At 40.6% G+C, this 26,284-nt stretch overlaps 2 protein-coding genes across 4 annotated transcripts in view; one reads left to right on the top strand and one right to left on the bottom strand.

Moving 5' to 3' along the window:
* Positions 1 to 26,284, bottom strand: part of LOC123764036 (uncharacterized) — a 297,148-nt gene that overhangs the window by 209,195 nt on the left and 61,669 nt on the right. The gene's annotated exons all lie outside the window — the stretch shown is intronic.
* On the top strand, positions 16,775 to 18,558 carry LOC138367870 (baculoviral IAP repeat-containing protein 8-like). Its single transcript, XM_069329917.1, has 3 exons — positions 16,775 to 17,294; positions 17,423 to 17,587; positions 17,699 to 18,558. The coding sequence occupies exons 1-3, from the start codon at positions 16,928 to 16,930 to the stop codon at positions 18,382 to 18,384; spliced, it is 1,218 nt and encodes a 405-aa protein (XP_069186018.1). The 5' UTR covers positions 16,775 to 16,927; the 3' UTR covers positions 18,385 to 18,558.

Here is a 26,284-nt window from a genome sequence, read left to right as displayed (position 1 = left end):
TGAAGCGACCATACGAGTCATAAATACTCATACTCCGCTCAAGTAAAACAGAAACAAGCAACACTTAGTGGGCCAGCCAGAGGCTTAGGACCCGCGCAGGAATATCCCTGCAAAAAAAAATAAAAAATAAAAAAAGTTTGCAACAAAACAAGTGTTTGAACCTAGTGAACTAAATAACAAGCACTAGAACTTAAAGAAATACTCATACCCTGGAATGCACTTACAAAAACAGCAGTCGAAGCCAACTTCATCGACAATTTCAAGACCAGCAACGACACAGAACTCAGGTGTCTTCGTAGACAAAAAAACAAAAAACAATAGAGTGTATGAGGCGGGTAGGCATTGTTCGTATTCAAATTACATTTATCAAAGACAACTTTAGCATTTGCAGAGGAGCCAAACCTCGCTGGTGCTGGCCCGGGGGGGGGGTGTGTTGGATCCTCCTCTTCAGGGAGAGATCAACCATATTACGACAAGGGGATCCTCTAAAGCCACGACCTCCGTTTGTTTATGATGCTCGTGTCTTATAGGGGAAGTCTTTACCCAGGGGAAGACAGAACAGACGTGACTTTTCTGTCTCTGCCTTTCCCGCGAAGAAAAAATACCCTAAAATAATATTTTTTTCCCAGAAGCATTGACCCCCATCAAGAATGTCTCCTAGGAGAAAAAATATGCTAATAACATATTTTTTTTATTCCAGGGAGACTGCGACCAGGGAGTAAGATCCCTGGTCGCAGTTCATCCTGTGAGAGGTAAGTCTCGTCGCGCAGGAAGACACGTGGTAGGGGGGTCATAATTAGTTTACAAAATGATGAGCTATGTGAGGGGAGTCGGCGGTCCTGTGACACTAGGGAGAGGGGAACGTAGGGAGGAGGAAATGGGAATGGGTTAGTGGAGGGGGGAAGAGGGTGACGAATGTGTGAGCGAGGGGTGGTGATAAGCGGAGATTGGGGGGAGATAGATGGATGGATAGTGAGGAAAGGTGGTGAGGGTAGGGTGATGAATGGAAGGAAGAGGTGACAGGAAGGGGAAGGGGGCGGGAACATTTTGGGTGACAAGGTGTTGGGTGACTCAGGTGACGAGCATGGTGGTGGATGAGTCAAATGCTGAATAAATTAGGTGGGTAGTGAGTCAGATGGTGAATAAGTTAGGTGGTGATTACGTCAGGTGATGAGGAGGGGAGGATAAATGAGAGAATGAGAATACGAGAGATGGAGTAGAGAGAGAGAGAGAGAGAGAGAGAGAGAGAGAGAGAGAGAGAGAGAGAGAGAGAGAGAGAGAGAGAGAGAGAGAGAGAGAGAGAGAGAGAGAGAGAGAGAGAGAGAGAGAGAGAGAGAGAGAGAGAGAGAGAGAGAGAGAGAGAGAGAGAGAGAGAGAGAGAGAGAGAGAGAAAGAGAGAGAGAGAGAGAGAGAGAGAGAGAGAGAGAGAGAGAGAGAGAGAGAGAGAGAGAGAGAGAGAGAGAGAGAGAGAGAGAGAGAGAGAGAGAGAGAGAGAGAGAGAGAGAGAGAGAGAGAGAGAGAGAGAGAGAGAGAGAGAGAGAGAGAGAGAGAGAGAGAGAGAGAGAGAGAATTATCTTACACAAAAATTCCTCTCCTCCAACTGATTACTCAGTACACAGAAATAGAAAATACAATGTTTATAAATAGAAACATCTCTAACCAATCCTGAATAAACTGTTTATATAGGACAAAAAACTTGTAAATATTAATAAAAATAAATAGCTGGAGAAAACTTATATGAAAAAAGGTATGTTCTGCTGTCTTGCATTTCTCTGTTAACATCAACTCTAGAAGAATCAAGTTTAAAAATATATTTTACCTCAAATTACACAATAAAAACATTGTGAAATCACGACCAAACAACACAATACTTATATTACTATTATTACTTCAACTATTACTACTACTACTACTACTACCAACACAACCTCCAGTGCAATTATCATTGCTACTACCATTACTACAATCATCACTGCTACTACCACTACTACAACCAACACTACCACCACTACTATTATTACTACTGCTGTTACTACTACTATCACTACCACATTATATAGAGATAAAGAGCTCAAATATCTTGATACTTAACAAACTGAGGCTATAGGAGTTGTCTTGTAGGTTGCAGAGTCCACGAGAGTAGCCAATGTGGGAGTTGGGTTGACACACCTTCCATGAAGGAGAGGCTTTAGTCCATCGGCACAATACTCAATGCCTTCGGCAGGAAGATATTGAGCAGAGCTCTGTATCATATGAAGTTTCAATCTGAGTTGTCTCTTTATGTTAAGACTCACGTCAGGTCCGTATATAGAAAGGTAAATTTGATTGATGATTATATTAAGTTGACACCTGCATCAAAATGTTTAAAACGTGCTAGACTTAATGGCAAATCAATCAGTCAATTCATTAGATTTCGAAAATGCACCTTAGAAAGACAGTTTACACTTTGCAGTGTTAAAACAGTTAAGAGTGAATAGCATCACTGAGAGTGCTCAGGTTATGGGTAATAATGTGTATTTTCGCTACAATCATGGCAGTAGAAGAGGGTGGAAGATGTACCAGAGGCGCATGTAATTTATTTAAACAATCTTCTCTCGTTCACTGAAGAGTGTCAATGATTGGGCTGTTACGACTCGAAACCAATTTGCTGAGATATACTTTTTTTGTTTTCTTAAGACAAATGCAGTGGAATTATATATAGGTGACTCGTAGAGTGCACTCGCAGCACTGAACGTAGGCAGTAGAAACACCCAGAAACTTGTCAGTGTAATCCAAATGAATGTTTTAGTTGTTTAAGAAAATATGTATAAAAAATAAGTTGGTCTGGATATCATCGCATGTTAGTAATCCCAAAGTTCGATACTGTTGATATGCTTGCAAAAGCAGCCTTAAGCAGAACATCTAATATAAACATATATGAATGGAAACTTGCGAAGCATAAAATCCGTATTGAAAATGAGCAGCTGTATGTAAGAGGATCAATGCCAAAGCTGAGAAGGTTAAGCTACTCAAATTCAAAAACTATTCATAAATGTCTGTCTAGTACATTTATAGTTGGATTAGTGTACATACGTTTACAGTGAATTATTTACCTAAGCTCATAATAACTGCATTCAGATCACATGAATATCTAACGATGAGAATACAATTTAAAATACTAATATAAACTAATCATTTAATTACTCACAGAAATCACAACAGCGTGATGCATCAAATGAACAAATCCACAAGGGCCGTGACGAGGATTCGAACGACTTTGACCATGTCGCAACTCAGTCGATTAAGGCAGCGTTTGGGATGCTCTCGGACGTAGGTTCGAATCCTCGTCACGGCCCTTGTGGATTTGTTTGATCATTTGATGAATTTATAGAAAAGATTTTCACACTCTTCATCAACAGATTCCAGAGCTACCACACCATGCGAGACACTGACTGGAATATACAAGATGGATAAGGCGCGCTTCCTTAAATTGAGTGAAAGTAGGATAAGAGAATAAAGGTAAAAGCTAGAAAGGTGAATGAAAAACAAAATGGAAGAAAATACTTGTCTCTTGTACCGGTGGCCAACAAGTGGAATACACTGAAGATGAAGTTCTGGAAGCCACCTCCATCCACAAATGTGAAACCAGATACGACAAATAATTCAAACGCTAGAAAATTTAAATTAAACGCAAAAGATATAACAAGGGCAGTAGGCGAAGCGCATTGTGCTTGACCTCACTTAGGTAAACACTCTAACCACTAGTATGACTGCTACTGCTACTGCTACTGCTAACTACTAGCAATAAAAGTGACACTAACAAGGCAGAAGGAGCCTCATAAGAGAGTCAGCAGGTAATTCCTGACAGCCACCCAGCGCTGGGGTCAGACTTCTGCAGCCCGGAGCACTTTCATTAGGAAATACTAGTGACCGCAACTAACCCATAAAACCTTAACAAACTTCTAATTAACCAAACTAACTCGCTCTTAAAACAGTAGCCAGACCTAGAGCGTTGAAGGGGAGAGAGCGACCTTTATTACCAGTTATTAAATGTGGAATGTTGGGAGTATGTTGGGGTATAGGGAAGGGTTATGGGCAAGGGGTATGGGCAAGGGGTATGAACAAGGGGTATGGGCAAGGGGTATGGGCAAGGAGTATGGGCAAGGGGGTATGGGGAAGGGGTATGGGGAAGGTGGTATGGGCAAGGGGTATGGGCAAGGGGTATGCAGGGAGACTGAGAGGTGGGGAAGGTCGAGCTTCAGCTCCTGGGGTTCTATCTGTGTGTCTGACTGACGTCTTAAGTGTACCGTCGCGTGTCGGTAACTACTCCATTTAATTACCCTCCACTCATTAGCTATGTTTAATCCCCCCATATACGGTCACCGGTAATTCTCTTTCCTTCACCGGTCCCTTTGTTCCCCGATTCCCTTACTTCAGATCCCTTGAATCATTTACCTCTTCACCTTATGCGATGCCTTTGTCGTTCGCCAATGGTAACGAAACACTCGGATTCGTTAAGCAGTTCGTTATTAGCCTATTCAATTTCTTTCTTTATTATGCACCCCATACCCATCCCGTGGGCGGTGGTGTAAAGGATTACAGAGGCACATAATCGGTTCAGGAACTGAACCCTCTAGTTCGTTTAGCTATCGTTATTAGCCAAATGATGTAATTAACGTTGTTCCCAAGACTCTTATCCTACTTTCATATACGTTCTTAAAACGGTGTATGGAGTTAGACTCTGCTACTTCCTGTTGTTGTTGTTGTTGTTCAGTGCTCTCCCAAGAGGAGGGGGGGGGAGGGGGGGAAGTAGTGTGTGTACGCCCCTGTAACTCATCTTGGTTTACAGTTTGCCCGAGTTTTCCTTTGTTTCTCTTGCCACAATCATAATGTTTATCTATTGTATTAACTGTATAGATTATTTTGTAAGTCCCAGTCTTGTGTGTATGTATGTAGGAGGAGCGTGTGTGTGTGTGTGTGTGTGTGTGTGTGTGTGTGTGTGTGTGTGTGTGTGTGTGTGTGTGTGTGTGTGTATGTGTGTGTGTATTCACCTAGTTGTGTTTGCGGGGGTTGAGCAGAGGCGGGCTCTTTCGGCCCGCCTCTCAACTGTCAATCAACTGTTTACTAACTACTTTTTTTTTCTCTCTCTCTCTCTCTTTACAACACACACACACACACCCCAGGAAGCAGCCCGTGACAGCTGACTAACTCCCAGGTACCTATTTAATGCTACGTAACAGGGGCATTCAGAGTGAAAGAATTTGCCCAATTGTTTCTGCCTGGTGCGGGAATCGAACCCGCGCCACAGAATTACGAGTCCTGCGCGCTATCCACCAGGCTACCAAGCCCTGTGTGTGTAATTACCTAAGTGTAATTACCTAAATGTAGTTACAGGATGAGAGCTACGCTCGTGGTGTCCCGTCTTCCCAGTACTCTTTGTCATGTGTGTGTGTGTGTGTGTGTGTGTGTGTGTGTGTGTGTGTGTGTGTGTGTGTGTGTGTGTGTGTGTGTGTGTGTGTGTGTGTGTGTGTGTGTGTGTGTGTGTGTGTGTGTGTGTGGTTCATATTGTGCGAGACAGGAACCTTGTTAGGTAGGTTTATAAAGGTCCTCAGAGGCCTCCAGACGGGTCATACACATGACGCAACCCACAACAGTTGCCCAGACTCCTGTATAACTGCCAGGAGGACCACCAACATCAGGTGTAAGGGAACGTGCCCTAAGGAAATCCTTTGTTAAATAACACCATATAACCCCCCCTGCGTTTGTTGTTTGCGTTCGCGTACGCGTGCGTATTCCAATCCAGAGAAAATATGTCACCAAACCCTCCACACGCGGTGCCAGCCACGCCCAATTGCCAGTCCTGATTCTATGCACCTTTATCTGTCTCTAATCGCCATTTATCATACCGGTGAGTCGCGTCTCAACGACCACTAACATGTGGTTGACTTCCGACGTCAGAAGTGCTGCTGACGGTGCTGACGGCTGTCTCGGTGCTGACGGCTCTGCTCATCACATCTATTTTCGCAACTGGCGCAAGAAAAAGCTATACCTGGCGAGATACGACATTCAAATTGGTGCCCCACGGTCGTAAATCTGGAGTAAATGAGACATCTGCGAGCCGAAACATGGCGAACTGTCGACAGGGAAAAAGAGAGAAAGAGAGAGAAAGAGAGAGAGAGAGAGAGAGAGAGAGAGAGAGAGAGAGAGAGAGAGAGAAAGAGAGAAAGAGAGAGGTGCAGTGGTTTCTCCCTTTTCTGATGTGTGGTTTGATCATAATATGTTCAGCAACGTTATTATGACTCGTCATTTTCAAAAGACATCTGCCCCGGTACCCCCCTCTGTAGAGAATAAAAGGAGAGAAAGAGGAAGCAAGTGGCTCTAAGTTAGAGTTAAAACAACAAGAGCACAGAGCACTGGTCTTCAGCCTTGATGATGCGATATTCTCCACCTCTGGGTTATCCCGATCAATCTTCTCACATTACATTGAGAGAGTTGGTCGGGGCGAAGGAAGACTCTCCTGGAAATCGTGAATCTTGGAATCGTGAAGGCTAATGAAATCTCTTTTTAAGTGTTCTGATAGGATCTCTTTCACTAGTTTGCTTACAGCTGGAGATACGTACATGCACCTTGAGTACCTTGAGGTTACCTTGAAGTGATTTCGAGGCTTAGCGACACCGCGGGTAATTACCTTGAGGTAATTAAATGTACAGGCAATTACATATGTACCTTTGATCAATCATTGCGTCTCACTGCAAGCGCTGGTTGGTTCCAGTGGTCATTTACCACTAAAGGTTTGTACTTTAATCCGATTAATCCGATATTATTTTGAGGAGTTTGTTAGTGTCTGTTAACATTGGGTTGAAGAGTGTGATGGTGGGGCCACGGTCGTGGGTGGGGGCCACGAGCGTGAGTGGGGGCCACGGTCGTGCGTGGGGGCCACGGTCGTGGGTGGGGGCCACGGGCGTGGGTGGGGGCCACGGTCGTGGGTGGGGCCACGGGCGTGGGTGGGGGCCATGGTCGTGGGTGGGGCCACGGACGTGGGTGGGGCCACGGACGTGGGTGGGGCCACGGGCGTGGGTGGGGGGCCACGGTCGTGGGTGGGGGCCACGGGCGTGGGTGGGGGCCACGGACGTGGGTGGGGGTCACGGACGTGGGTGGGGGCCACGGGCGTGGGTGGGGGCCACGGACGTGGGTGGGAGCCACGGACGTGGGTTGGGGGCCACGGGCGTGGGTGGGACCACGGGCGTGGGTGAGGCCACGGACGTGGGTGGGACCACGGGCGTGGGTGAGGCCACGGACGTGGGTGGGGTCTGGCTCACCCGGTCAAATTCATTTGAGTGAATTTATATTATGTTTTGACGGGATTTTAATCTTCCGTGATGGAGGCGCAGGGAGGAGCGGCCGGGATAAAGTGGTTTCGACGAGGGGAAATATCGGAATGGAGGGAGGGGGGTTGGCAAGACGACAGGTAAAGGGGAGCCAGGGAAGAGAGAAAGGGAAAGGGAGGGTTAATTAAAGGAAGTAAGGCAGGTGAAGCGGAGACAGAAACACGGTTAATGGAATAGGGGTAACTGAACAAGAGAGAGGAGCACGGTTTGGAAGAACAGGAAGGGGGAAATAAAGATAGGATATTAAAGGGAAGGAGGGGATAGAAGAGGAGGGAAGAAGAAGAAGAAGAAGGGGGAACAAAAGAGAATGGAGGGAAGGAAGAGCATGGGGGGAATTACCGGCCCCGGGAGTACATGGGAATACCAAGAGAGCAAACGACTGTTTACTCTGTAGCGAGACCATCTGTTGGAGACCCTGGCTGTGTTGGGGTGTGTGTGTCCCCATCCCCCCCTTGGGTGAGGGGCGAGTCTGGTGACTCCCGCCTCCTGCACCTGCTCTGGCGATACTGTTGATACTGCTGATCTTACTGTGCCTGCTACTACTACTACTACTACTACTACTACTACTACTACTACTATTACTGGTACTACTACTACTTCTACTGTTACTGCTCCTGCTACATGTTTCTACACTGGAGGGTACAGGAGCAGACGACTTTTGTGGTGGGGTAATTCTGGTCTTCTTTACGATATTATTAAGGCTTATTATCGCATGAAGAGTTCTATGTTTAATGTGATGGGTGATGAGGGTAGGTGTGGAGGGAGGTGAGTATAGCAGTGAGGGGATCATGAGGATGGTAGAAGTGAGACGTTTTTAAGGAAGGAGTGAGAGGTTATAAGGTAAGAGAGCTGATTTTTTTACTTGGGATCAATAACGGCCTTTAACCTACCGATCTCAAAAACACTAACAACCTCTATTCCCCTCTTAACCAGCTTCCCCATCTCAACCACACCAGCCTATCCATCTTAACCACACACACACACACCCGTGAATCTACCAAAATACATCTAACAGCATATATACTTACAATTACTAAACACACACAACTTGTTAGTTGTGCCTCTCAACTTGATAGTTGAGAGGCAGGATCAAAGAGCTGGAGCTCAACCCCCGCAAGCACAAATAGGTGAGTAGACACACACACACACAGGAAGAGATGGGCACCTTACGTCCCACTGATATCCTGGATGCCCTCCGGCAGGCATCCAAACCAAATCCAGATTAAAACTTCAACTACCACACTAAACCTGATCGGCCCTCCGAAATACACAATGGACATGACAACCAGACAACAGAATCACCTTCCTTCACCGCGCTGGCGTCTCGACCTCCCACAAAAGGCCACACCCACACCCCACCAATCTGTGCTTCCAGACCCAGAGGGAAGCCCATTGTCATCCCGTCAACCAACTATAGAGACGGGGGGACAGTGAAATGGATAGAACGCTCAACTCTACCAAACGCGTTCAATGGAACAGGAGGGATAGCCAACAGCAGCCTATTGTGTTTGTATGGATTCTGGCAAACTGAACATAAGCGAAACTAAACATGAAAACAGGAGGACCTGGAGCCCATGTAATTTAGCTCCTGTTTATAGCCTCTAGAAAAAACATTTATATATATATATATATATATATATATATATATATATATATATATATATATATATATATATATATATATATATATATATATGTATATATATATATATATATATATATATATATATATATATATATATATATACATATATATATATATATATATATATATATATATATATATAAGTAGTAGGGTGTGCGACGCACAGGTCATTTTTTTTTCTGGGAAAAAAAAGTACCTGTGCGCCCCAAGGGTTTCAGGTCTGGGAAAAAAAGTGCCTGTGCGCCCCAAGGGTTTCAGGTCCAAAGGGAAAATATCGTCTGTGCGCCCCAAGGGTTTCAGGTTCCAATATCGTCTGTGTGGAGCCAGGGTTTTCAGGTGAATTTTTGGAGTCACAGATTTTGAAGTAAGGATTTCTTATAACGAAAAATAATGTCATACAAGTTTGCTAAAGTTCTTATAAGAAAAATAATTTCCGAGACTTAGAAGTTTGTTAAGGCCTTATGGGAGAAATTCAAATAACGTGTGTAGCACTTTAGGGCTTCCAGGAGAACTCTACGGACATATTTTACATGTTTTCAACTTACAAAATCGTCTATGTAAGCCTTAGTTATTCATATAAATTTAGAAAATCACCTGTGTAAGTCATTGTTTTCAGGGTTTCGTACATCACACCCCCCTCCCTCCCCCCTTACCTCGCAATCTGTCGCCTCACCTGTGTTTACTTTAGACGTCAGCCAGCCAGTCGGCTCTTAATCTTATCTTATCTTATCCATAATATCTGGACCGTCCCTCCTCTCTCTCTCTCTCTCTCTCTCCTTTCATTCAGTTCAACTATTTTCCAACATCGTATGTTTGCTCCTTTTCATTAAGCAAGTCAGTATGTTTGCTCCTTTTCATTAAGCAAGTCAGTTTTACACAAATAAATCATGTTAGTAAGCAAGTTCTAGCTCACGTTCCCCACCTTAGTCCCCTGTCGTATAAAGAATACTATCATTCCAATCCCTCTAAAATTTAAAAATAATCATATTTCAAATGTAGTTCAATACAGTAATTAGTTACCAAGCTCCAGCTCTTGTCCTCCGCCTTAGCTCTCTCTCGTATCTTCGTTAGTATCAGTCCAATTTCCCTGAAATTTCTACCCTCTGTATTTCAGACATAGTTTAGTAAATGCAAACAATTATCAAACTCTAGCTCTTGTCCCCAGCTTAGTTCATTTGTACAAAATCATTAGTAACAGTCCAATTTCCCTTAAATTGTTACCCTCTGTATTTCAGACACCGTAAATAAAATCAAAATAGTTATCGAGCTCCAGCTCTCGTCCCCGCCTTAATTCTCTTTCGTATCTTTGTAAATAACCCATCAATTTCCCTAAAATTAAAAGCAGACATACTTCAAAGTTAGTAAATAAGATCAAGTCAGTTACTGAGCTCCAGCTCTCGTCCCCGCCTTAGTTCTCTTTCATATCTTCGTTAGTATCAGTCCAATTTCCCTGAAATTTTTTTACCCTCTGTATTTCAGACATAGTAAATATGAAGTAAACAATTATAAAACTCTAGCTCTTGTCCTCTGTCCAAGCTCACTTTTGTAAAATCATTACTCTCAGTCCAAATCACCCAACTACATTTTCAGACATAGTAAATAAAAAACCAGTTCAGTTATTAAGTTTCAACTCTTGTGCCCCAGCTTAGTTCATTTGTACAAGTTCTTTATTTTCCAACTAAATCACCCTGAGATTTAAGATCACCGTATTTTCTAACGTAGTAAAATTAATCTGGACATTAGCCTTAGATCATCAGACATAAATATATTCGATCAAGTCCGTCTCCAGCGTATCTCTTATCCGAGTATACACATAACCCCAACCTGTTTAATTATCTTTCACCCCCTCCCACCTTCCTCCATCTCATCCAAGTCTCGTAAATTTAAAATGTAGCTGTTAATTTGCGTTCTTTCCCCGTTCATAGCATATTCTCTGTAAGTTCAGATCTGTACTTAGTCTTACATATTCTCTACTTCTTTCCAATTTTATACAAGACTTAAACAACTATTACCGTCTCCTCTATCTTATTTAAACATGAGTCATATGTAAATATACCCCGACTCTTTCCATCCAATACAAGTCCTAGCTTGTTCACCGCCCAACTCACTACGCTATTTCTACTCTACATGTTATAGCATGTTTTCCGCTCATCTTGGTACCAACCCTTACAATCTCTCTCTCATTCCTTTTACATGTCTCAGCATGTCTCAGCATGTTCGCCTCGCATCTTACTACGCTGTCTACTTTACATGTTGTAGCGTGTATTACTGTGTCCCATATCTTATTTAAACATGAGTCATATGTAAATATACCCGACTCCTTCCATCCATTACAAGTCCTAGCTTGTTCACCGCCCAACTCTCTACACTGTCTACTTTACATGTTGTAGCATGTTTTCCGCACATCTTGATACCATCCCTTACAATCTCTCAATCCTTTACACATCCCATCTTTCAACCCTTTCTTACAATTTTCCTCCATCCCTCCGCTACATGTTCTTACCCGTTCATTACAGTCCACTACTTATTCTCTAATCATCTCTGTACTAATTCTCAAAACTAGTTGGTTCTGTCATTTTAGTAAGTAAGTAAGTAGATCATCGTTATTAACAACGACAACAACAACAACAACAACAGTAACATTACTAATTCACAGTAAGTTACTACTGAGCATTTGGTAGTTATCCATTTTCAAATAATGTCAATATAAATCATTCTAAGACATCTTCGTACAATTAAAGATACTTGCCCGTGCACTAAGTCATTACTTACAGTAGCATCTTAAGGCATTGTTTTCGTAACTCAGTTTTATTAAACATACACCTTCATTAGTCAAAGGAAAACTTTTCAAGTCATTGTATTCAATATTTCCGTTAAACTTACTACATCATGTCATTATTCGGTTTCATAATTAAGTACTTGTTTCAGTCCTCCAATGTAATAAGCAAATTATTCTATTAAGGATAAAGAAATCTTATTTAGAAGAGGCATTAAGTTTATTACAACATTTAACGCATACAAGTGTTCTTAGTAGTTATACAGGTATTCAAGAAATCATAAGTGTTCTTAGTAGTTTTACAAGTGTTCAAGAAAATCATAAGTGTTCAAGAAGCAATTATATACAGTTATTCTTAGTAGTTATACAAGTGTTCAAGAAAATCATATACAAGTGTTCTTAGTAGTTATACAAGTGTTCAAGAAAATCATAAGTGTTCAAGAAGCAATTATATACAGTTATTCTTAGTAGTTATACAAGTGTTCAAGAAAAACATATACAAGTGTTCAAGAAATCATAAACACTATAGTCTTATATAGAAATAAACATTTGAATTTATAAAAGAATTATAAGTAAAACATGTATTTGATTTCACACAATGAAACTCACTATCCAGCAAGTTAAAAAATCCATCACATGCACAGCATCCCCCTTCCCCTTCTCCAAAATAGATTAGTTTTTGTCCCTTAAATTCCTTTAAAACATAGAAAGCATCGCTATAAACATTATCATCACGAATCAATTCAGGCCAGGACATTAGAAGTACTTCTCTGTCATTACAATAAGTCCTAACTGCTTCTACAGCATCCATTTGTTCAACCTCCATCCACTTACTCTCACCCATATTCGAGTAATTATCTGTAGCTCGTACCACATTAGTATGTCTTATCCTAATAAGATTTTCAATAAAGGCCATACCAGAGAAAACACCAAGTACAGGATCCTGTCCTATAAATCTCATCACTGCCTCTATTTCTATCTTTTGGGGGGTATGATATCCTATTTCTGGTCTCATCTTTATTAAATTTAACGGAAAAGATGGAAAGCTCTCCTCCATATGATCAATTAAACTCCAATGTTCATCTTCTTCTGTTTTAGGGTGAATAATACTAAGCTCTTTCACAGTCTTACTATTTACCTGCTGTTGCAGTTCATCCTGGCTCATTATAGTATACACTTCTCGTTCTTCAGAACTCAACTTATTAATAAACCAGTTTGCAGCATTTGGAGAACCAATTTCATCCACAAATTTTCTTATAAAAAATTTATCCTTTAAGTTACATCCTATAGGCACTTCTTCAAATTCTGGAAATATGTATTTAAAACGGGGTTTAGGTCTAAAAGTGCAAATTATTTTATCGCCTTTAAATAACAAAGAAATTTTCTTCATCTCGGCCTTACTAGGAGTTTTCGTCAGCAACAACACTTGACAATTCTCGTGTTTCTTGAGTACATCTGTAACACTCTCTTTTAAGCTAAATAAGACTATGTCGCATTTTATCATTGGAAGTTCTTCTTTCAACTTTATAAAATCATGACCGATCAGTATCATTAAAACATTTTCACTTTTGCTAATAAACTTTGCTAGAGCTGGAACAATGTTCTCATGCGTACATTTATCAGTATGTGTCATCACTTTATAAGTCCGTTTTTCAGCCAGGGGCATATTCTTCCACAAAACAGTCGAAGCTGGACTTTGCCATATAGTTTCTGACACAAGATCAGGCATGCTTCCAAACCCTGGTAGACTCATCACATCCATCACATGGGGTAGATCTTTAAACAAAGAAAAATACAATATTTAACACAGGGACTATTAAATAATCATAATATTTCAAAACTAAAAGATATTCAATAATAAGCAAAAATTATATCACAACAAATATAACGAGTACTGTAAGTACATCATACAATAATCACTTACTGTATACAGCAGCCATCGATCCGAGTATGTCTTCTCACTGCTGGACCGAGATGGGGAGTTTATGTCAAGATATATCCCGACCTAGCTTATCACATCGGAGATTGTTACGCTCCGCCCCCTCTCTCTTAGCTGTAGTTTCCAAATTAGTTATATGTATTATTTCAGATCTACTAGTTTTAACTACGACATTCTCTTCCGTTTATTAGATCTACCCTCTACTTGTTTCTTCTCTCTCCCAGTCCCCGTAACATCTTCTCCAAGAGGTATACGAACCATTAATAATTCTTTTTTATTATTCTTTAAAACATAAGCTAAATGGGCTAGTCCTGGAAAATAGTGTGTCTCCCATTCTTCTTGTTCTTCTTTACTCCATCCTATTCCGTCATTAAACCCAATACCATATGGAATAATTATACGCTGGATTAAATTATTATTTCTTGCCTGACAACAAATTTGCCTTATTGCAGATTTAAAACTCCAACGTTTAATAATATCTTTCTGTAATCCTAGATCTTCATTAGAGCTACTGTATTGAAGTCCTATAATATGAGGTTTTATTTCTGGTTCTGGAGATAAAGCAAGTACTATACCACCAGGAGTTATATTATTCTGTACCACTTCACACTCGGAAACTTTACTGTAAGGATATTTTTCCCATAACAGTTGTGCAAATCCACCAGATAAATTATGAGAATCGTAGACAAGACAGTCTCCAGGTTTTAGAATTTCATCACTAGTAAAATCAGCATCTATAATACACTTATTCAAACGCTTAAGCTTCACTTGCATGTACATAGAACAATCCATCTTGAAGTAAGACAGAAAAAGTTTCGTACCTCTTCCTATATACTCAGAAAAGTAGAGTTGACATTTAGACATTAAAAAGGGAGAAAATAAACACACGAGTTTCTATTTTGTTATTTAATGTGTAAAAATGTACAATGTATTTAATTTGTAAAAATGTACAAAGTATAAATTATTTACAGACATTATTATTCCCAATCCATCTTCTCTTCTAAATTTGTAAAACTACTACTAACACACATTGTAACATTAGTATCAACAGACGTAGTAACATTAACAGGTGTTGAATTAATTGTATCAGACAACTTAGTGTTGATAGAAGGTGAACTAGCATCAGCGGTAGCAGGCGTAGCATCATCTTCAGGTGTCCTAGCAGCATCAGTAGCATTAGTTGTGGATCCATTTTGAAGAACAGCAATGTATGGAATCTTATTTTCAAAGATGCCGTGGGTGGATGACTGAGGAGGAACGATGTTTTCGGGACGTACTATGAAGAGTACAATACCTCGTTTTCGTAGTTTTTGTCCTATTTTCTCAAGTATAGGCAAATATTTACTTTCCCATACTGCGCAGTTGTCCAAATAACTTGACATGCCAAACCCATATGGAATAATAATTCTCTTAACACATCTTTTAAGAATGAAAACAAGGGCTTCCTTCAGAGCATTTTCAAACCAGCGCCATCTCTGATATTCTGTATCTTTTTCAAGTCCATCGTAAAAATGTTCATCTAAACTTCGTACTTCACACGGAGGATTTTCATATGCTGGTAAAGTTGCAGGTCTACTAGCAAACTGAGTCACTAAACCAATAATAAGGGGTAGATGGGGATCTTCATCCATCCTGTTGTTAAATTCAGGTGGTTCTCCAATATGTATACTGCCAGGGTTACTGCGATAAGATACAACAGCCCTGTTTTTGTAAGGAAAGTTTTCACGATGTAATCTCGCATATGGGTAACGATCCCACAATCCTTGCACAATTTTACACATTTGTACACTCGTAGCATCAAGATCGTACAATAAACAGTCGTGATTATTGTAGACGGGCAGGGAGGCAAAGTCTCCAATAATAGTCTTGATCTCCATAGCCTTGAATATCCAAGCTTGAAGTAGATTCTGACATCCAAGAAGAGGAGGACACCGTAAGAGATCACTCCGGGGGGAAGCATATATACATCTTTAGGCTGCGCGTAGAAACACTGCGCACACAAAAGGTTGCCAAGTGTTACTTGCTCTTCCTCTGCATAATCTCCTCGTTAAACAGTAATTTAACTTCCACTCCGTAGGGTTTTAACTGTTTATACATATCTTCAATAACAGGAAGATAAGTATTTTCCCAAACTTTATCTCTTCGAACACATGTAATCCCAATTCCTGTTGGTATTATAACTCTCATAATTTGAGGAGAGCCCTTGATAAAGTTAAATAAATCTTTCATACCATTCTTGAAGTAGACGAGACGATTAATGGATGTATCTTCGTTTAATCCAGAGAGCATGTTTCTGTCTTTTGAGTTTTCTATAATTCCCTGAGCAATGTTATTACTTTCTATAGGTAATCCAATACCGTATTGTGTGGCTATAGCAACAATATACGGAAGATTTTCTCCTTTAGAGATATGAATTGTTCCTGGTACTGGACGATCTTCAGGGATACATCTCTTAAGACTGTACAAGGGTCGGCGAACATTATAAGCATCAGCATGAGAATATTTCTTGGCTAAGTCTAGAGCCATTCCTCTGGGAACACAGGATATACAGTTCACTCCGTACACAATACAGGTTTCATTATTACAAAATGAATCGTCGGTTAAATAACCCTGACAAGTTGTCAGAACAGTATCCATGGTGAATTTTCTTCCTCGTAAGGTAGTAGATACGAACCAGATAGTCGTAATAATATCCCTAATGCGAGGTCCGCGCTCTTATATTGGGGGAAATGTAAAAGTTACCACTTATTTGAATATATTAATAAGGATTTTTGTTACCTTAGAGTGATATTATATATTACATTATAACTAATAGTATATTTCATTTTAGGATATAGATGCTTTAAGCATATATTTTAATTAGATTAAATAAGAATTTACTACTAAATTATATATATATATCTATCATTATGTACGGCAGCTACGAATAATGACGTAACAGTATACTTTTAGCGAGATTGCCAAAGTGATGTATTTTTCTAATAAGTCTAATAAATAATGAAAGTAGTTTACTAAGTATTTATATAAGAGCTTCATTTAATTATGAAACTTTAAGGATTTTTAAATAGAGAAGTATTTAGAGGAGATTACTGTCTATTATAAATGAGGAAACTGTTAAATATGTAGCGATGTACGATACTTATTTTAGGGATATATATACTTGCTTATCCTACTCTAATAGCTAGTGCTGCCCTCACACGATGGATCCTTTGTGTGCCAGGAAGTTTTACAGTATAGAAAGCCTTAAATGTGCAGGAGTTAGACTACAAACATTTGTGGATTGGCCCATTAAGTGGTTAAACCCTATTGACTTAGTTGAAGATGGGTTCTATTACCTTCGCAATAGTGATTACTGTTTGTGTGCATTTTGTTATTGTATAGTAGGTGCATGGATTGTTGGTGATACCCCCAGAAGACGTCATAAGATCATTAATCAAGACTGTGCCTTTATTAGAGGCGAGAGGAGTGACAATGTTTCTTTAGAGGTGTCTGAGATAGCTTTCAAATATGGACTGGAATTTGTTTCCCATAAAATAGAACTGGGAAATAAGAAAATAAGTGGTAGTAGTAAGTATATATTCTTATGATGTATTCTTATACCAGTCTTATATACTCTGTACAAAACTTGATTGCTTAAATAGATACTTCTTATTCTTCTAAAGAATAATTTACGTAACTACGTTATATTTTTTTAGGTGGTGCTCCTCCTAAGGAAGATCTGGGATTGATCAAATTTAGGAAATCGCTGAATCCAGGATTGGTAACTTATAAATCTCGCCTAGAGACATTTGATATGACATGGCCTGGAAGCGTCAAGCAAACTTCTCATGAGCTGGCAGAAGCTGGTTTTTTTTACTGTGGTATGAAGTGTTTTAACTATTTTAAACTTAATAGAGTTATAAGTAAAGAAATAATGAATATTAGTTAAAAGATAGTAACGAGATAATGCTGGATTGTTTTATGGTTTTCAGGTATAAGTGACCACGTCTGCTGCTATCACTGCGCCTGTGGAATACGAAATTGGAGACCAGAAGATGATCCTTGGACGTTACATGCGAGATGTAGTCCAGAATGTGCTTACATTATTCTTGCAAGGGGCAAGGAATTTGTTAAGAATGCTAGATTGACAATACCATTACCTATAAAACCTATAGACAATGATTTAATTAATATCTTAATGGAGGGTATGGATAAGTTCAAACATCTGATTCATAAAAAATTAATACCTGTGGAGAGTATAAGATATGCTTTAAGTGAGTACCTTAAGGAATCCAGAGATTTGTTGCCTTTTATTATACAAAGTAGATGTCTAGAAATCGTGTTGAGGTATATGCAAGAGGGAACAGATATTTATTTACGGGTACGGGACTTAATTTATGAAGCAGTTGATGATAAAAAGGAACAAGAAGTTACGCTTGAAGATCTGGGATTGAAAACTTTACCGGAGACTTGTACTAACACTGATGAAAACAAGGACTGTATAGAACAATCTTGGGAAGAAGATATTTTATGCAGAGTTTGTATGGATAAAAATATAAATATTGTAATACTACCATGTAAACATATGGTGACATGCAGTGGTTGTCTTTTAGCTCTGAAATGCTGTCCAATTTGTAGAGGAAATATTTTATATATAATAAATCCAATTGCTTCTTGAACACTTATGATTTTCTTGAACACTTGTATAACTACTAAGAACACTTGTATATGATTTTCTTGAACACTTGTATAACTACTAAGAACACTTATGATTTCTTGAATACCTGTATAACTACTAAGAACACTTGTATGCGTTAAATGTTGTAATAAACTTAATGCCTCTTCTAAATAAGATTTCTTTATCCTTAATAGAATAATTTGCTTATTACATTGGAGGACTGAAACAAGTACTTAATTATGAAACCGAATAATGACATGATGTAGTAAGTTTAACGGAAATATTGAATACAATGACTTGAAAAGTTTTCCTTTGACTAATGAAGGTGTATGTTTAATAAAACTGAGTTACGAAAACAATGCCTTAAGATGCTACTGTAAGTAATGACTTAGTGCACGGGCAAGTATCTTTAATTGTACGAAGATGTCTTAGAATGATTTATATTGACATTATTTGAAAATGGATAACTACCAAATGCTCAGTAGTAACTTACTGTGAATTAGTAATGTTACTGTTGTTGTTGTTGTTGTTGTCGTTGTTAATAACGATGATCTACTTACTTACTTACTAAAATGACAGAACCAACTAGTTTTGAGAATTAGTACAGAGATGATTAGAGAATAAGTAGTGGACTGTAATGAACGGGTAAGAACATGTAGCGGAGGGATGGAGGAAAATTGTAAGAAAGGGTTGAAAGATGGGATGTGTAAAGGATTGAGAGATTGTAAGGGATGGTATCAAGATGTGCGGAAAACATGCTACAACATGTAAAGTAGACAGTGTAGAGAGTTGGGCGGTGAACAAGCTAGGACTTGTAATGGATGGAAGGAGTCGGGTATATTTACATATGACTCATGTTTAAATAAGATATGGGACACAGTAATACACGCTACAACATGTAAAGTAGACAGCGTAGTAAGATGCGAGGCGAACATGCTGAGACATGCTGAGACATGTAAAAGGAATGAGAGAGAGATTGTAAGGGTTGGTACCAAGATGAGCGGAAAACATGCTATAACATGTAGAGTAGAAATAGCGTAGTGAGTTGGGCGGTGAACAAGCTAGGACTTGTATTGGATGGAAAGAGTCGGGGTATATTTACATATGACTCATGTTTAAATAAGATAGAGGAGACGGTAATAGTTGTTTAAGTCTTGTATAAAATTGGAAAGAAGTAGAGAATATGTAAGACTAAGTACAGATCTGAACTTACAGAGAATATGCTATGAACGGGGAAAGAACGCAAATTAACAGCTACATTTTAAATTTACGAGACTTGGATGAGATGGAGGAAGGTGGGAGGGGGTGAAAGATAATTAAACAGGTTGGGGTTATGTGTATACTCGGATAAGAGATACGCTGGAGACGGACTTGATCGAATATATTTATGTCTGATGATCTAAGGCTAATGTCCAGATTAATTTTACTACGTTAGAAAATACGGTGATCTTAAATCTCAGGGTGATTTAGTTGGAAAATAAAGAACTTGTACAAATGAACTAAGCTGGGGCACAAGAGTTGAAACTTAATAACTGAACTGGTTTTTTATTTACTATGTCTGAAAATGTAGTTGGGTGATTTGGACTGAGAGTAATGATTTTACAAAAGTGAGCTTGGACAGAGGACAAGAGCTAGAGTTTTATAATTGTTTACTTCATATTTACTATGTCTGAAATACAGAGGGTAAAAAAATTTCAGGGAAATTGGACTGATACTAACGAAGATATGAAAGAGAACTAAGGCGGGGACGAGAGCTGGAGCTCAGTAACTGACTTGATCTTATTTACTAACTTTGAAGTATGTCTGCTTTTAATTTTAGGGAAATTGATGGGTTATTTACAAAGATACGAAAGAGAATTAAGGCGGGGACGAGAGCTGGAGCTCGATAACTATTTTGATTTTATTTACGGTGTCTGAAATACAGAGGGTAACAATTTAAGGGAAATTGGACTGTTACTAATGATTTTGTACAAATGAACTAAGCTGGGGACAAGAGCTAGAGTTTGATAATTGTTTGCATTTACTAAACTATGTCTGAAATACAGAGGGTAGAAATTTCAGGGAAATTGGACTGATACTAACGAAGATACGAGAGAGAGCTAAGGCGGAGGACAAGAGCTGGAGCTTGGTAACTAATTACTGTATTGAACTACATTTGAAATATGATTATTTTTAAATTTTAGAGGGATTGGAATGATAGTATTCTTTATACGACAGGGGACTAAGGTGGGGAACGTGAGCTAGAACTTGCTTACTAACATGATTTATTTGTGTAAAACTGACTTGCTTAATGAAAAGGAGCAAACATACTGACTTGCTTAATGAAAAGGAGCAAACATACGATGTTGGAAAATAGTTGAACTGAATGAAAGGAGAGAGAGAGAGAGAGAGAGAGGAGGGACGGTCCAGATATTATGGATAAGATAAGATAAGATTAAGAGCCGACTGGCTGGCTGACGTCTAAAGTAAACACAGGTGAGGCGACAGATTGCGAGGTAAGGGGGGAGGGAGGGGGGTGTGATGTACGAAACCCTGAAAACAATGACTTACACAGGTGATTTTCTAAATTTATATGAATAACTAAGGCTTACATAGACGATTTTGTAAGTTGAAAACATGTAAAATATGTCCGTAGAGTTCTCCTGGAAGCCCTAAAGTGCTACACACGTTATTTGAATTTCTCCCATAAGGCCTTAACAAACTTCTAAGTCTCGGAAATTATTTTTCTTATAAGAACTTTAGCAAACTTGTATGACATTATTTTTCGTTATAAGAAATCCTTACTTCAAAATCTGTGACTCCAAAAATTCACCTGAAAACCCTGGCTCCACACAGACGATATTGGAACCTGAAACCCTTGGGGCGCACAGACGATATTTTCCCTTTGGACCTGAAACCCTTGGGGCGCACAGGCACTTTTTTTCCCAGACCTGAAACCCTTGGGGCGCACAGGTACTTTTTTTTCCCAGAAAAAAAAATGACCTGTGCGTCGCACACCCTACTACTTATATATATATATATATATATATATATATATATATATATATATATATATATATATATATATATGCGAACAAGCCTGAATGGTCCCCAGGACTATATGCAACTGAAAACTCACACCGCAGAAGTGACTGGAACCCATACTGCCAGGAGCAACGCAACTGGTATGTACAGGACACCTTAATCCACTCGACCATCACGACCGGACATAAGGAGGTGATAGCCGAAGCTATTTTAACCACCCCCATCGGCACTCGGATGGTAATCTTGGGCATAGTATTTTATCAAATCACCTCATTCTTTGGGGTACACGTGAGGAACTCAAATGCGAACAAGCCTGAATGGTCCCCAGGACTATATTAATCTAAATTTATCCAATTTGTATATAACCCTTCGTTTCCTTTTGTGTGTTAATATATTTAACACCACTAATATTCCCAGTGTTATACCTTTTCATCCATTTAAACATTTCAATCGTCACCGATTATACGCCTCACCTTTCCAGAAAATGTAAATTCAGCTTTCTTAATATAATTTCGCAGTGACGTTTTCTAATTCCTGTGATTAATTTTGTTATCCTTCCCTGAACAAGTAAATGTTGAATAATTTATATAATGGAGGCCAAAACTGATCTACATAGGGCTTAACAAGGTTACGATGAAGTTAAAGAATAACATTAAATGGCTCGGTATTGGACTTCTGACCTGTCAACCTCTGAAGGGTTATTAAGGCCAACACAAGTACTTCCTGAACAACCAGCATGTATACTTTTGTCCCGAACATGGTCAAAGACTCAACCTCGTCCTCTTAAAATAACGTTGATTTTCGCTCGTCTGCGCTGTGACCAAAAATGGACGTACTTTATGAAATTGGCTCACAAAAATAACGTACTGTCCCGTTTTCTGTTTGAGTCCTCCGCCTTGCTTGGTTAGGTTCGGAGAGGAAATTTTCAATTAATGGTTTTCATGTCGTTTTGAAACCTTAGGAGAACTTCTTGCCCTCTTAACTTACCAAAGGACCCTTAACTTGCTGTTTTAGAAAAGCAAATCCTAAATTTATTTACAAATTATATCTATTTTCTGCCATATTGCCAAATTCAGATGTAGTTTGTTGGAGGACAGGTTGACTGAAAAACTGAGTGTTCAATACTTGGTGTACATGTGTTACCTTACCTTGAGGTTACCTTGAGGTGCTTCCAGGGCTTAGCGTCCCCGCGGCCCGGTCGTCGACCAGGCCTCCTGGTTGCTGGACTGATCAACCAGGCTGTTGGACGCGGCTGCTTGCAGCCTGACGTATGAGTCACATGCATGTTTGTTTAAACGTTTTTATGTTGTTCAAGATTCGCTACCTGGAACAATACGCTTCAAGCAACATGGGCTATGGCGAGCCCGTAGTAACGTTTTCTATGCTAACGCTTCTATATACAAATACAAGCTTTATATTAAACTTATTATGTACTTTTATGCAATATCTTTTATACTAAAAATTTTTAGAAATCAGAATTCATAGATCTTTTTTGTATTCAGATTTGATAATTCCATCATTGTTCAACTGGTATCTGTTAATCCAACAATTGTTAGGGTTGAACTGCATCTGCCAAACTTTCGTCTATTTTAAAACCCTGTCCAAGTTGCCTTGCAGCGATTTTTGCGTCTTATCAATTATATTTCTCAAATACATCACAGAAACTCTCGACCACCAAACAAACACCACAATGCGTTCCCAAACACCAAACAAACACCACAATGCGTTCCCAAACACCAAACAAACACCACAATCCGTTCCCAAACACCAAACAAACACCACAATGCGTTCCCAAACACCAAACAAACACCACAATGCGTTCCCAAACACCACAATGCGTTCCCAAACACCACAATGCGTTCCCAAACACCAGCCAAACGCCACAATGCGTTCCCAAACACCAGCCAAACACCACAATGCGTTCCCAAACACCAGCCAAACGCCACAATGCGTTCCCAAACACCAGCCAAACGCCACAATGCGTTCCCAAACACCAGACAAACGCCACAATGCGTTCCCAAACACCAGCCAAACACCACAATGCGTTCCCAAACACCAGACAAACGCCAACAATGCGTTCCCAAACACCAGCCAAACGCCACAATGCGTTCCCAAACACCAGCCAAACGCCACAATGCGTTCCCAAACACCAGCCAAACACCACAATGCGTTCCCAAACACCAGACAAACGCCACAATGCGTTCCCAAACACCAGACAAACGCCACAATGCGTTCCCAAACACCAGCCAAACACCACAATGCGTTCCCAAACACCAGACAAACACCACAATGCGTTCCCAAACACCAGACAAACGCCAACAATGCGTTCCCAAACACCAGCCAAACGCCACAATGCGTTCCCAAACACCAGCCAAACACCACAATGCGTTCCCAAACACCAGACAAACACCACAATGCGTTCCCAAACACCAGACAAACGCCAACAATGCGTTCCCAAACACCAGACAAACGCCAACAATGCGTTCCCAAACACCAGCCAAACACCACAATGCGTTCCCAAACTCCAGACAAACGCCAACAATGCGTTCCCAAACACCAGCCAAACACCACAATGCGTTCCCAAACACCAGACAAACGCCAACAATGCGTTCCCAAACACCACAATGCGTTCCCAAACACCACAATGCGTTCCCAAACACCAGACAAACACCACAATGCGTTCCCAAACACCACAATGCGTTCCCAAACACCAGCCAAACACCACAATGCGTTCCCAAACACCACAATGCGTTCCCAAACACCAGCCAAACACCACAATGCGTTCCCAAACACCACAATGCGTTCCCAAACACCAGACAAACGCCAACAATGCGTTCCCAAACACCAGCCAAACACCACAATGCGTTCCCAAACACCAGACAAACACCACAATGCGTTCCCAAACACCAGACAAACGCCAACAATGCGTTCCCAAACACCAGACAAACGCCAACAATGCGTTCCCAAACACCAGACAAACGCCAACAATGCGTTCCCAAACACCAGACAAACGCCAACAATGCGTTCCCAAACACCAGACAAACGCCAACAATGCGTTCCCAAACACCAGACAAACGCCAACAATGCGTTCCCAAACACCAGACAAACGCCAACAATGCGTTCCCAAACACCAGACAAACGCCAACAATGCGTTCCCAAACACCAGACAAACACCACAATGCGTTCCCAAACACCAGACAAACGCCAACAATGCGTTCCCAAACACCAGACAAACGCCAACAATGCGTTCCCAAACACCAGACAAACGCCAACAATGCGTTCCCAAACACCAGACAAACGCCAACAATGCGTTCCCAAACACCAGACAAACGCCAACAATGCGTTCCCAAACACCAGACAAACGCCAACAATGCGTTCCCAAACACCAGACAAACGCCAACAATGCGTTCCCAAACACCAGACAAACACCACAATGCGTTCCCAAACACCAGACAAACACCACAATGCCTTCCCAAACACCAGACAAACGCCACAATGCGTTCCCAAACACCAGACAAACACCACAATGCGTTCCCAAACACCAGACAAACGCCAACAATGCGTTCCCAAACACCAGACAAACGCCACAATGCGTTCCCAAACACCAGACAAACGCCACAATGCGTTCCCAAACACCAGACAAACCTTGCAGTAACACAATCGACTAAACAATGCAAACGGGTCACAAATCTTTACCTCCCCCCCTCCACCCACCCTCATATATTTCCCCAAACTCTTTGGTCAACAACCTTGACTCGAGGTGATCCAGTCGTGTGTTATCAAGGATCAATCGTGATCGTGTCAACGGGATAACTCTTGGGATAGCCACTCTTGGGATAACTTCTTGTTGGTAACGCAGACCATTTTAGTGTTTGCGGCCGGGGGGGGGGGGGAAGGAAAGGGGGTTGAGCTTCACCTCTTTGGTCCCGTCTGCTGCTGGGTCGCATATACGGCAGCTATGTATATGTTTGGACGGCGGAGTATCCATTATATATTGTGATAGTTTCCGAAATTATTTTATCTATTCGTTCTTGACGCAATAAACCAGGAGTCAGATTCACGAAGCAGTTACGCAAGCACTTACGAGCCTGTACATCTTCTTTTCTCAATCTTTGGCGGCTTTGTTTACAATTATTAAACAGTTAATAAAGAGCTTCGAAGCACCAGGAGGCTGTTTATAACAATAACAACAGTTGATTGGGAAGTTTTCATGCTTGTAAACTGTTTAACAAATGTAAACAAAGCCGTCAAAGATGTACACGTTCGTAAGTGCTTGCGTAACTGCTTCGTGAATTTGGCCCCAGGTCCAGCAGCCTGTAAGTGCTCTGGTTTTCAAGTCCATCTGCGTGGCGGATCACATTACCTTGTGTGGTGCTGGCTTCAATAACATTTTCGAGAATGTGAGAGTTGAGGGGGACATACTGAGGGGTAGGTGAGGGGAGATATTGAGGGGGGGGGGGTGGGGTGAGGGGTGGAAGTGAGAGGCTGGCAGGAGGTCTGCGAGGGGTATACTGACCACTGCTCTGTCCAGGATGTTATGGTAAGAGGGTATGTGTCCGGTATGTCGGTGAGAGAGAGGGGAGAGGGGAATAGGAGCTCTACCCTCACATCTGAGGGGCTGAGGGTAAGAAAACTAAGGTGTCAGGTAAGGTGAGGTGAAAGGACACTAGTTTCGTGCCTTTTCTTTGGAAATATAGTCAGTTTTGGAAATATATACAGTTTAATACATTCTCGTATAAGGTGGAGACATTACACGAGCTTCTACTCAGTAATTTCAGAGAGAGAGAGAGAGAGAGAGAGAGAGAGAGAGAGAGAGAGAGAGAGAGAGAGAGAGAGAGAGAGAGAGAGAGAGAGAGAGAGAGAGAGAGACGAGAGA

The sequence above is a fragment of the Procambarus clarkii genome, chromosome 23 (genome assembly GCF_040958095.1).
Source record: "Procambarus clarkii isolate CNS0578487 chromosome 23, FALCON_Pclarkii_2.0, whole genome shotgun sequence".
Classification (NCBI taxonomy): domain Eukaryota; kingdom Metazoa; phylum Arthropoda; class Malacostraca; order Decapoda; family Cambaridae; genus Procambarus; species Procambarus clarkii.
Note: the sequence above shows the minus strand (reverse complement) of the source record. Positions and strands in the feature narration are given on the sequence as shown.